The sequence below is a fragment of the Drosophila elegans genome, unplaced genomic scaffold (assembly GCF_018152505.1).
Source record: "Drosophila elegans isolate 14027-0461.03 unplaced genomic scaffold, ASM1815250v1 contig_476, whole genome shotgun sequence".
Taxonomy (NCBI): domain Eukaryota; kingdom Metazoa; phylum Arthropoda; class Insecta; order Diptera; family Drosophilidae; genus Drosophila; species Drosophila elegans.
The window spans coordinates 17,402,001-17,413,627 of record NW_024545863.1 but is presented as its reverse complement, the minus strand read 5'-3'; the positions used below and the strand labels follow the sequence as shown (position 1 = coordinate 17,413,627).

The 11,627-nt window shown below is 39.5% G+C and overlaps 3 protein-coding genes across 3 annotated transcripts; 1 reads left to right on the top strand and 2 right to left on the bottom strand.

The window, feature by feature from the left end:
* The first annotated feature begins 3,487 nt into the window (after window positions 1-3,487).
* On the top strand, window positions 3,488-7,232 carry LOC108141574. The gene is made up of 3 exons (XM_017265021.2): window positions 3,488-3,772; window positions 3,846-3,999; window positions 6,568-7,232. Exons 1-3 carry the CDS (start codon window positions 3,627-3,629, stop codon window positions 6,928-6,930), a joined length of 663 nt encoding a protein of 220 aa, XP_017120510.1. The 5' UTR covers window positions 3,488-3,626; the 3' UTR covers window positions 6,931-7,232.
* Window positions 7,233-7,888: 656 nt separating this feature from the next.
* Window positions 7,889-8,801, bottom strand: LOC108141566 (probable mitochondrial import inner membrane translocase subunit Tim17 3). Its single transcript, XM_017265012.2, has one exon. It carries the CDS (start codon window positions 8,674-8,676, stop codon window positions 7,996-7,998), a length of 681 nt encoding a protein of 226 aa, XP_017120501.1. The 5' UTR covers window positions 8,677-8,801; the 3' UTR covers window positions 7,889-7,995.
* Window positions 8,802-9,162: 361 nt separating this feature from the next.
* On the bottom strand, window positions 9,163-11,374 carry LOC108141568. Its single transcript, XM_017265014.2, is given in 3 exon segments — window positions 9,163-9,907; window positions 10,749-11,285; window positions 11,287-11,374. Coding segments are annotated over 3 exon segments (1,260 nt in total). The 5' UTR covers window positions 11,361-11,374; the 3' UTR covers window positions 9,163-9,258.
* Between the last annotated feature and the right edge of the window lie 253 nt (window positions 11,375-11,627).

The following is an 11,627-nucleotide window of genomic DNA, read 5'->3' as shown; positions in this document are numbered from 1 at the left end:
GAAACCTATTTGAAATGCAATTAATGTAGGCATATGGGCTTACATGTCACCACGATCGCCAAAAGACAGACACCTTGCAAAAAGTTAACCAATAACCAAAAGCAATACGAAATCACCGATTCGAAAACACTTCTGGAACTGGGTTTCAACACCTAATTCCAAAGTTGAGGGGAAGCATTTAATGTAAGCTGCTGAAATAAACGTTTGCAGTTTGCAATTAAAATTTTCCTCCTGGTCATTAGCATGCAATAAACCACATACCGAGTTGCCTCTATGGCGCCAGCAGCTTGGTCATACGCCAAAAAAAAAAAAAAAACAAATCGATCAAAGTCTGAAGAGCCTTGGCCTTCGAAGTAAAATATGTGAGGAAAATATGATTACTTAATTATTATGTTATCTTGTATTTTTATTTATATATTTTAGCTTTCGGAAACCGAATTTGAAACTCAAAGTGGAGAAAAACGATTACACCTATTTTAAAGTCACTTAGACATTACTTCCTGTTGGTTCTATAAACTATGCTATGAACAAGGTCTATGGGTCAATATGTTCACCTAGATCTTGAAAGTGTTTGCGAAATTCACACGGAGCCAATATCAAATAGTGTTGACTTTGATCCAACGGAATGCCAATATTTAAAATCAAATCACGGTTAAAGCATAAAGCAAACTTTAATTAAATTTTTTTATTGTCATATGCAGCTGACATAAATATTAAATAACTTGAATAATTGTCGTTGCTAAGCCGAATAATTTAGTTTTTAATTTTGGGCAGTCCAAAACTGACATTGATAGTGCCACTCGTGGGGAAATCCAAATGAGTAAACACAACTAAATGTCCGTTTGCATAACTATTAGTGAACATATTTGCATAAATTATCGACACTTGAGGAAATTGGGACGACTGCACCTGAACTCACTCTCTTTTTGTGCAAATAATTAAACAATATGTAACCGGTGCAAAAATATTTCCAAAAAGAAAAACAACGCCGGTACAAAACTTTTGGCCCAACTGACGGCGGCACTTTCTCCTTTAATATTTACCCAACTCATCGACAAATTGGCCAGGCCCATTCCCCAGTCTCATTTCGGTCCCAGCACCATCCACGAACCCATCCCTTCCCCGATCCCGTCTGGCATCCCGTCTCATTGCGTAAATATGTGGGTATGCGATGCTGTAATTTTCGAATAGGCCTCGCCACTCTTGACACTTTGGGCCCAGTTGCCGGTTGCTTATCACATAAATATCACCAAAATATGATCGTTTAATGTTGATGATCACTTGCAAAGAGATTTCCCGTGGGCAAATCATGTAACGCAGAAAGCTCATACAAATTAAATAAATTATGCTTGCCCAAAAAACATGGCTAAAATAAATACGTGTTGACCATGTAAATGGATTGCCTAATTTTTTATAATTTTTATTGGTCTTTGTCACTAGCCATTGCGCACAGCGCAGTTTAAATTTCAGATTTAATATCTGGAATTTCTCAATGTAAAACTTTTGGAGTTTCCCAGACTGAAATTGTAAACTTGAAATTGCCAAACAGTCAGTATTTTCTTTAAACTATAGTAAGCAATAAATATAAAGTGTTTGGAATTTTTTCTATCACAAATAATGAATTTTCTCACAAGCAATGAAGTATTGTAATAATGATATTAGCCGAAATCCTTTACTAAATCTATTTATAATTGTAATATTTAAGCTTAAGCGTGGTAAATAAATGTACTCCATCCCAACCAATAATTTTTTTAGCTTTTATACTTTTCTCCACAATCAATAAGGTATAATTTCACTCGAAATCCATTTCCATGCAACCTTTGCCAAAAATATAGAAATTCCTCAAATGGTAATGCGCTACATGGGCGTGGCATGACTTAGCTCTCAACATAATCCCGAAAGTGTCCCACGAGATACACATGTCAGGTAATGAATGAGCGGCACCTGCCTTCGTGTAGCTTTTGCCGTTTTACCGATTGCCATAAAGTACGATTTAACAGCGCCTGAAACCTTTATTTTTTCCTCATGATTTTTGGCTTTGTAGGGTCGACATGCTCGACTGCACGTGAGGTGGAGATGTTAAGGAGAGGAGGAGACAAAACTTATCGAGGCGATCATGTTGAAATGCGTGAATTGGGCTTGGGTTTGGGTTTGGGTTTGGGTTTTCGGGCTTACGGGCTTACAGGCTTACTCTTCACTTTCAACTGGTGAAATTTTCGTACTCATCGCGGCTGACCTTGATCTGGGTCCCAAGCTGTGGAGAAAATAATGCAGATGGGCTCGCATCATTTCTTATGCTTATGCAATGACAAGTGTGTTTGTATATTTCTTCTGGCTATTTATGACTGCATTGCGTAATGTTTGGAAACGCGTGCAAGCTGGGAATTCCCATCCATTTTTATAGGCAAAACCTTATGAAGTATTTGTATCTTGTTCGTAGAACTTCTTTTTCTAAAATCTCATTAAACAATATATATGCCATTTGCGGAATTCAATCGACATAAATGTTTGTCAACAATTCAGCTTACATTATGCAACAACTGAATCGACAAAGTCACTGGCAAATACATATTTCTGAAACAAAGCAAACAATAGCTCAAAATGCATTTATTTATGCAAAGAGACAGAGACGCACCACAAAAAAAAATAAACGAAATTTCCGTGCCAAAAAGATTTTGGCTCAAGCTGTGGCGTGTTTGTGTAGCTAATTAGATGGGAGTTAGGCCAATCCATACGACGGCCATTCAACGCAAAGTGGTGCAAAATGATGCGCAAGCTAAAAAGACGCCACCCATCACCCACCTGCTCCCCTACGTGCACCACTTTGGCCACTTAACATTCATGATTGCATGCTAAGCAGGGCGCAGTCAATGAGTCCATTTTCCACGTGACCTAAAATATACGCTTAAAATTCCTTTTAAAAATTTTAAGGAAATCCTATTGACACCAAAGTGTCATCGTGTTATCTCATAATTTTCTAGGCAGTAGTAAGTAGGTTTGTCTTGAAGTCGCATGTTTGTGTCACACAGTTTTTAAAGTTATCTAAGAAGTTACCTATTCGTCTAGTTTTCAAGATTTTTTGGCTGCAGTTTTTTTTGTAAGCAAATTGTAAATTGTAATTTTTGTTATCAAGTGCAATAACCGATTTGTTTAAAATTTTTATTGGTTCACTAATTTTTAATGCAGCCATAGTCTGTATTGAAAGATTAACATTTCTTGTAAATGAAAGGGTACACCGATTTCGACTTTCTGAAGTTGACTTCCATTCATCTTTTAAAATATTTATATTGTGACTTTAAAATAAAACAATTATTTTTTGTTATTTCAAATAACTATTTTAACTAAAATAAACCTTTTTCGAGTGTAGAACTGACACCAGACCAACAAATAAAAACTCGCCATTCCGTCTCTCTTGTGGGGCTGTCTCTCTCATCGAATAGAGTGGATCGGCGCTGCTCTGGGCTCGTATATAAGGCGGGGTTCCCCAATGTGTCTGACATTCCAGTTGATCAGTGCCAGCCGATCGGTCGGTAGAGAAAAGAAGCGCGTCGCGAGCCGAAAAAGAAAATCGAACCCACAGAAAGTGCCAGTGTGCCAGTGCATAGAGTGTTAAAAAAAAAACAAAAATGAAAGCTTTTATTATCGCCGGAGTGTGTGTGTTGAGCGTGCTGAGTCTGGGATCTGCTCAGTTCCAGAACGGACGCCTGGAACCGCCAAATCCGCAACTTTGTGCCCAGCGTGTCATTCACGAAAAGACTCCCGACGGCAAGGGGTGAGTCCGCAGGATTGACCTCCTATAAATCGGGTTCATCACAAGATTTGTTTTTTTCCTCCCCTCCCCCCAGCTACTTCTTCTCGTGGCGTGACCCTCAGCTGAAGGGCGTGGAGGAGGACTGGCTGACGGCCAGGAACTATTGCCGCAGGCGCTGCATGGACTCCGTTTCTCTGGAGACCAGTCTGGAGAATGAGTGGATCAAGCAGTATGTGGTGCGCGAAAATGTAAGTACAAATTCCAATGAAAAGCTGAAAATATTATTATTCAAATATTTTTTATTTTAAATCATTAAATTAAAATTATTTAGGAAAGTTAAAAAAAATGACAGTCTAAAATAATAATGGTTTAAGGTAAAAAAAAGACTTTTGTAGCCAAATTATAGTAAAGAAAACAAAAGACTTAAGCAACAAACTGAGAACTAGATATTTAAAAAATCAAAGAAATGTACGATATGTGGGTTAGCTTTCATAATTATTTACAATGTTTGGCTTAAACGAAATCTCGAAACTGTAAAGTCAATAAATCGACTATCCCCACCCCAAAAAAATCTTATATAAGCCCATTCGGCCAGGCAAACAAAACCAAACCAAAGATAATTAATTTGCCTTTCCTTCACTGCACCTGTTTGATCAAAAGTTAAGCTTTGATAAATATATCAAACGAATGATCACATTTATTCACCGAAATATGCAACTCATTGATTATTTATAAATGTTTTCGGCGAAAGCTATTATAAATGCATAGTCAAACACTTGTATTGATAAACGTAAATATTCCCTTTCAAAGTTGCTTTTTACACTTCAAAGGTGAAGTAGGAGACAGTCACAAAAGCTTGCCAATAATTTATTTTTGTCTGCATTTATCAGTTTTTATCTTTACTATTTTTTCACCTGTTTTGCATGACATTATGTCACCTTTTTTCATTTGTTTGGTAAGTTAAATAACGTCCGTTTAGCCGCGTGTGAAGCATTTAGCGCGTTTTGTTTGACAGCTCGAACAAAAACTGACCTTAATTTTGAGGATGCTGAGCCACACGAAATTAATGGCGAAATCTGACATTAACATCGCTCTACAAAGTTCAATGTGAAATTACGCATAAAAACTGAACGAAGAGACACAATACGATTCGTAAATATACAAAAACTTTCCCAGTTGTTGTCTCTGTAATTTCGCACACGAATGGAGTCTCTTATGCTATTACGCAACACTCTTGAGATGGACAAGTGTCAAGTTTGGAGTTGTGGTCAGGCAGGCTCATCTCACATGCCATCTTCCAGCTCATTGCTCACCTCTCGTCTCCGTTTTTGTGGCATGAGAAAGCAATGTTGGGCAAATTGAAATCGAAAGTTCATGTGTGCGGTGGGAAAGCCGGGCCGGAAAAGCTACTCAACAAAATTACTTGGCGAATTAGCAAACTCTGAACACGCAAACGGATTCAATGCTGGCCAATTTTGCGTATAATCAAAGAGGAAATTAAACGCAAACCAAAGACTTGTGTTAAAAAAACTAAGAAAGAAAGAAACGTATAAGTATTTTGTTTTAACTTTGATATAGGGTATTAAATCTAATATTTAATTAAATATATTTAATGCAAATATTATGATTTCCTTCAGTTCAATTTTTTTTAGTTATTCCTTAAAGCAGCCTCATTTTTAATTTAAAGAATTGGCCAATTGACCAACATATAACTCATTTGATAGTTTCTAATGAGGATGCACAACTTTCCACTACTTTTTCCGGCAACGAAGGCGTTTGCCAAATATGTTCCACCTTATCAACCGGCTTGATTCACTTTTACTTAGCCCGTGAAAAGTCTGTAACCGACAGGTGCACAAACACAATTCACTGGGGCTTCCGCCATGGGGCAAATGCATTTATTGTCCGAGTTTTAAACAATTACGAAGCCCACTTCCACCGCCAATGAAACGCTAAAACCGCCACCAACAAAACCGAATTCAATGTCCATAAATTTGTTTCGACTTTACGCTCACTGGAGTTTTCCAAAAGGGCAGACAGCCCGATCGGATCGAGTCGTCTGGGTCTTTGTTCGTTCGCCTCTTTTACAAAACAATTTTTATGGCCCATCGGGTGAAAGTGACTGATGAGCGCTAAGCTGCGGCTTCTGCTTGTGCTTGTGCTCACCTGAAATGTTGACAGTATCGGGTGCGCCAGCTCCAAAAGGGCGCGGACTTGGAACGGTAATGGGAATGGGTTCGCTTTCAGCGATAATGATAGTTGTTTGGGCGTGACAGGCCCATAAGAGTTGTTGCCTGGAATTTCTACAACTACTTTTTCGATGCCAACGCTGCATTTTCTTGCGTAGGCGCAATTGATTGGGAAAATCTGTTTCATTTCTAGGGCAATGACCTATGGCAGCTTTATTGATTTATCTTTCTTACAATTTAAAAATTTTATACAATTTATAAAATAAGTTTATGTACACTTTGCACTGAAACTTCATATAAAATGTTTGTAAACTTTTTTGCCCACTGTAAATTGAATAAATTGTTGTTTTTCACTAATTTTAACTCTTTGTAGCTTATGGTTTTAAAAAGAAAACTTTCATAAATTAAACTGTTTAAAAAATTAAAAATTTTTAAAGAATATTTTTGAGATTTAAAAAAAATATGTATAATAGGAATTGGTTTTAAACTAAGTTTTGCAATGGTCAGAAATTTGATACATGTATGAATATATATTTATAAAATCAAGTCACTTTTAGAAACTTTATTTTAACTTCCTTATATTTGTAATCGTTCTAAAATTTCAAAACCCTCTTCTTCACGTTATAGGTGAAATACATCTGGACCAGTGGCCGCTTGTGCGACTTCAAGGGCTGCGACCGCCCCGACCTGCAGCCCACGAACATTAACGGCTGGTTCTGGACCGCCACCCTGCAGAAACTGGCCCCCACCACGGAGCGCTCCCAGGGCGACTGGTCGCCCACCGGTGGAATCGGCCTGCCCCAGCCGGACAACCGTGAATACAAGCAGAACGGAGCCAGCGAAAACTGCGTTGCCCTGCTGAACCAGTTCTACAACGACGGAGTGAACTGGCACGACGTGGCCTGCCATCACAAGAAGTCCTTTGTTTGCGAGGAGAACGACGCCCTGCTGAAGTACGTGCGCTACACAAACCCCAATCTGCGCATCTAAGGAGGAGATTGGAAGGAGCATAAGGACGAGGGCTGACGGAAGGTCCAGCGACTCTCCAACTAAAACCAAAAATGATATTCCCTTAAACGACAGCGGCGAACGATGATCGGCGATCGTTGTTTGCCAGCTTTTATCCGATTGTCCTAAAAAGCGAACAGTTTTCTGACATATGATTCTTTCCCTGGTAACAACCTTCAAATTCTCTGTGCTCTATTCTGTCTCATCAACTAGTTTAATTTTTAATTTTGTATTAATTTATGATTTGTTTAATTATAATAAAACATTCGAAACGATTTTTAAAAGTGATCCGTGGTTTTATTTCCTTGAGTTTTCTTCCACATGGCTTTACAAATTTTAATGATAAGCTCCTTAAGTCCAAAACGTGCCTTAAAATGTGGGATCGGGCTTCAAAGTACAAAAGTTTCTCCACTAATACGCGCCTTAAGCCATTTGGAAATTATAGCGACGCATGTTATTAAGCTTATAAAAGCTGGGCAAGCCCTTGGACTTCTTTGTTTTTCCTAATTTAATATTTAATAAGGCAATGAGCAAACAAAAAAGGTCGAGTTTATCGACTAAAAGAGTCTGTTTTAATCTGTAACTTTTTTTAAAGTGTTCTTATAATTTTTTTTAGTGTAATCTAAAAACTGATAAACAATCAGCCGCTCTTTAAAAAATGAGTTCTAAAAAAACTATTTATTTAAAGAGCATGTTTTCAATTTTAAATGCTTTTGTCCACAGAGGAACAAAGTAAACTTGGCAAATTTATCAGTGCTTGTTTTAAAAAAAAGGTATTGAAAACATATTTTGTTTTTGTACATTTTTAATTTTTTGTTTGAGGCTTACTGGTTGCTGGAAAAGTGCAAAAGAATTGCCTGTTAGTATGCAGCAAACTGATTGTGCATACACGGAAAACTTGATCGCCCAGAAGTATGCAATGATTTTTTCCAGACTTGGCTTTTTCTTGTTTTATATATGTATGACCAACAAATCAACAGACAATATAAACACATGCAAATAATTTGGACAGGCGACCACAATAAAGAAAAAACTCTTTGAGGAATCTTAAAAAATGCCGGCCAGTTTGACCAGATCCAACAGCGAGTGTGATGGCTTTTCACTTGGGTCCTCTTCCTGACCATTAACTGCACACGAGGGAAGGTCTCGCAGGATATCATTACGGGCCCTGTATGCCCGACATTTGTCCAGCACGCGCTCGAATTCCGCCACGGCGAATTCTTGCGAGGCATAGGCATCTTCCGGAGCCACTGAAGCGTCCCACTGGGCGCGTTGAGGCTGCTGGACATCGATGGTTAGCCCCACCACACCGTCGGCCGCATTGATGGTGGCCACTGCTGCTCCGGCTCCCTCAATCATGGCCAAAACCAGGCAGCCCACGAAAGCACTGTTGGCCATGGCCCGAAGGCCATTGCGGGCAGCCAAAATGCCGCCCGTGGCTGCTCCACTGACGATCGAGTTCCAGGCATCCTCCTGCTGGCGATAGCCGACCATGACGCAGTCCACCGTGCTGAAGGTGGCACCCCAAATGGCGAAGCTGCCGGCGATGGACGGAGTCCTCATCTTGACCGAATCTAAACCGCTGTACAGGCTGCGTCGTAGGCCGGACGGAGCGTTACGGAAACCCTTGATGAACTCGAACAGCGATCCCCCAATGGTGCCCATCATGAAGGCGCATCCGCAATCCTCCACGATCCTGATGGGACACGGCTGGCGATTGTACTCCATGATCGCTAGTACCTGTACCTATATAGAAAACTGGGTATTGCTCTCCTTACAACACAATAGTATTGGCTTCTATTCGAAAACGTGTATTTTTGAGTTGATTTTAAGCTTCTGACATTAGAATCTTTAATTAGGATAGATTTAAGATGGCAGATAAAAAAGTATCTTTAAAAAAACAAAAAAAAGCATCGGCAAGTCATCTTGCATCTTTTGCATAAATGAAACATTCTACAAAACTACTTTATTTCGGATTTAATTTGTATATGTTTAATAATAATGATTTTATTTCCAAAGTATAAATAAAAAATAAATATATTTATTAGTGTCGAATAAGTCTGCTTTTCTGTGTTTGACTGATATATAATACCCTCTGAAAGGGTATAAAAATCATGATAAAAGATCCCGTTTTGGAATTAGCTTACCTTTGAATTTATGAAATTCTTTTGTTAGCTATATGTGTTTTAAATATATAAATAAAAAGATATGAAATTATAATTAAACCGCAATACAATGGAATTCAACGTTCCTTAGCTTATATATTTATTGGTATGAAACAAGAGTAACGAATTTGCGAGATTTAAATGATCAGTTGTCGAAGTACTTTCGGAACTCCTGGCAACCAGCCCAGTTTTCCTCCCAACCGGGTGTTAGTTTCTTGGCCTGCTCATACCAGCGGACCACATTGGCATACCGCTTGAAATCGAAGCCGGCCACATCGAAGGTGGAAACGGTGGCCAGGAAGGCGATGTCGGCCAGGCTATAGTCCTCGCCAGCGCTGAAGTTCTGTCCTTCCAGGAAGGTGTTCAGGAAATCGAAGGCGATCTCGATCTTCTTGAAGTTCTCCTCGTTGGCAGGCTTCTTCAGGAATATCTGAGGATAGTAGTATTCGGCGAAGCTCTTGTAAAGGGTACCCATGTCGAAGTACAAGCGTTGGTTAATCAAGGCCTGCTTCTGAACATCCTTGGGAAAGAGCTTGTCGTCCTTGCCGTACTTCTCCACCAGATAAACCATAATTGCTCGCGATTCCCACAGGGCAAAGCCATTGTCGTCCAGAGTGGGGATCGTGTGCTGGGGATTGATCTTCAGATATTCCGGCTTGAACTGCTCTCCAGCACGGGTGTTGATGATCGTCTTCTTGTCGAACTCCACACCCAGGGCCTTGGCTGTCATCAGAACAGAGCGGCAGGGAGCAGATCCGGGTCTGTAGTAGAAGTCCATTTCACGGTTGAGGGAGCTCTGCAAAAACCGCAATTCATCAAGATCAGAAGGTGTCACAGTCACAGTAGATGAATATAAAAAAAATAGCTATAGGTAATCACTTTCTTTGATGGCACTCAGTGGCACTGTTTCGGTGACGCCATCTCCATAATAAATGGACAGAAATAATAATAATAAAAGTTTTTTCGGTGGCTGAACTTACGAGATAATTGGTAAAAATACTCGGCTGTTCTGCTGAAGTCGAAGCACGGCAAACAACTGAATAATACTCGACGGCTTGGCTGTTTTTTATACACACAACCAAAAAGATAATATTTTGTTGACTGATGGATCAATTAGGTGCAGGTGATAATTGGCAAATATTTTTATTTGGCCGATACGAATCACTGCTCATAAGAGAGAGGTTTCTAGAAAGATAGTATAAGATTGATTAGTAGTCAGAACTGAGTAAGTTTCACTTTATTTTGATTAGTTTTCACTCAACGTATTTTAGTTTGTTTCAGGTAGAATGTACTTTATGCAAGCCTGAAATAATTACAGCTGTTTGCTGAAAATTACCTTTGACTTTAATTGTTTTTGTTATCAGCAGACTCATACAGCAGCTTATATTATCGCATTGAAAAATGTTTGAGCTGTCGTACCTCAACGAATTTCACAAGAGTTCGACCCCCTGGTCTTATCAGAACCCATAAGTCAACGACTCTATGACAATATTACTCTTAAAATAACACCAGATATGAGTACTCTTTATTCGAATAGTGCGTTAGATTCGCCATGGTAAACAATCTAAAATTTGTTAACTAAAGCCAAATCATTGTTTCTCCTGAAGATCGCCCAGATACAATTTCTTGTAGTACTCGCAGCCCACCCAGTTCTCCTCCCAGCCCGGAATCACCTTCTTGGCATTATCGTACCACCTGACCACATTCGGATATTTTCCAAAGTCATACCCTGTTATTTCAAAAGTGGATACGGTGGCCAGCAGGGTAAAGTCGGCCAGAGTCAACTTGTTGAGGGCTGCATACTGCTGATCTTCCAACAGAGTGTTCAATATATTGAAGGCTGCATCGATCTTCTTCTTCTTCTCGGGATCAGCCGGCTTCTTCACGTCCTCAAACAACTGGGGAAAGTAGTAGTCGACGTAGCTCTGGTAGAGAGTGCCCAGGTCGAAGAACAAGCGATGATTCACCACGGCCCTCTGCTGGGGATCCTTGGGGTACAGTGAGTCATCCTTGGCATACTTTTCAGCCAGATACATCATAATAGCCCTCGACTCCCAGATGACAAAATCACCATCCACCAGAGTGGGAATCGTGTGCTGGGGGTTGATCTTGATGAACTCGGGCTTCAGATGCTCACCGGCATCCAGGTCGACCTGCTTCTTGTTCAGATCCAATCCCAAGGCAAGGGCCAGTCATCAGGACTGAACGGCAGGGTGCCGAGTACAGCATATAGTAAAAGTCCAACATGATTCCTTCTCGAGCTATAAAATCGTACTAAATTATTATTTGAAAGGAATTTGTCACATAAAAACACAAGTTGAAACTTATCTCAGCGACTACTAGTTTTCTTTTACAATTCAATTTGTATACCAGTATCAGTTTGCAAACAGGTCTACATACATATAGTTAAAAAAAAAGTTATTCATTTCTAAGTTGAAAACGAAAGGGCACAAATATTTTGATTAAGATTTTCGTAAGCCAACTTTTTTTTTCTACTTGCTACCTTGCTATTAA

Bases quoted from the DNA above. Each gene is read 5' to 3' on its own strand.
- LOC108141566 (XM_017265012.2), bottom strand. From the start codon at position 8,676: ATGGAGTACAATCGCCAGCCGTGTCCCATCAGGATCGTGGAGGATTGC.
- LOC108141574 (XM_017265021.2), top strand. From the start codon at position 3,627: ATGAAAGCTTTTATTATCGCCGGAGTGTGTGTGTTGAGCGTGCTGAGT. The intron at 3,773-3,845 runs GTGAGTCCGCAG...CCCTCCCCCCAG, and splicing joins AAGACTCCCGACGGCAAGGG to CTACTTCTTCTCGTGGCGTG. The intron at 4,000-6,567 runs GTAAGTACAAAT...TTCACGTTATAG, and splicing joins AGTATGTGGTGCGCGAAAAT to GTGAAATACATCTGGACCAG.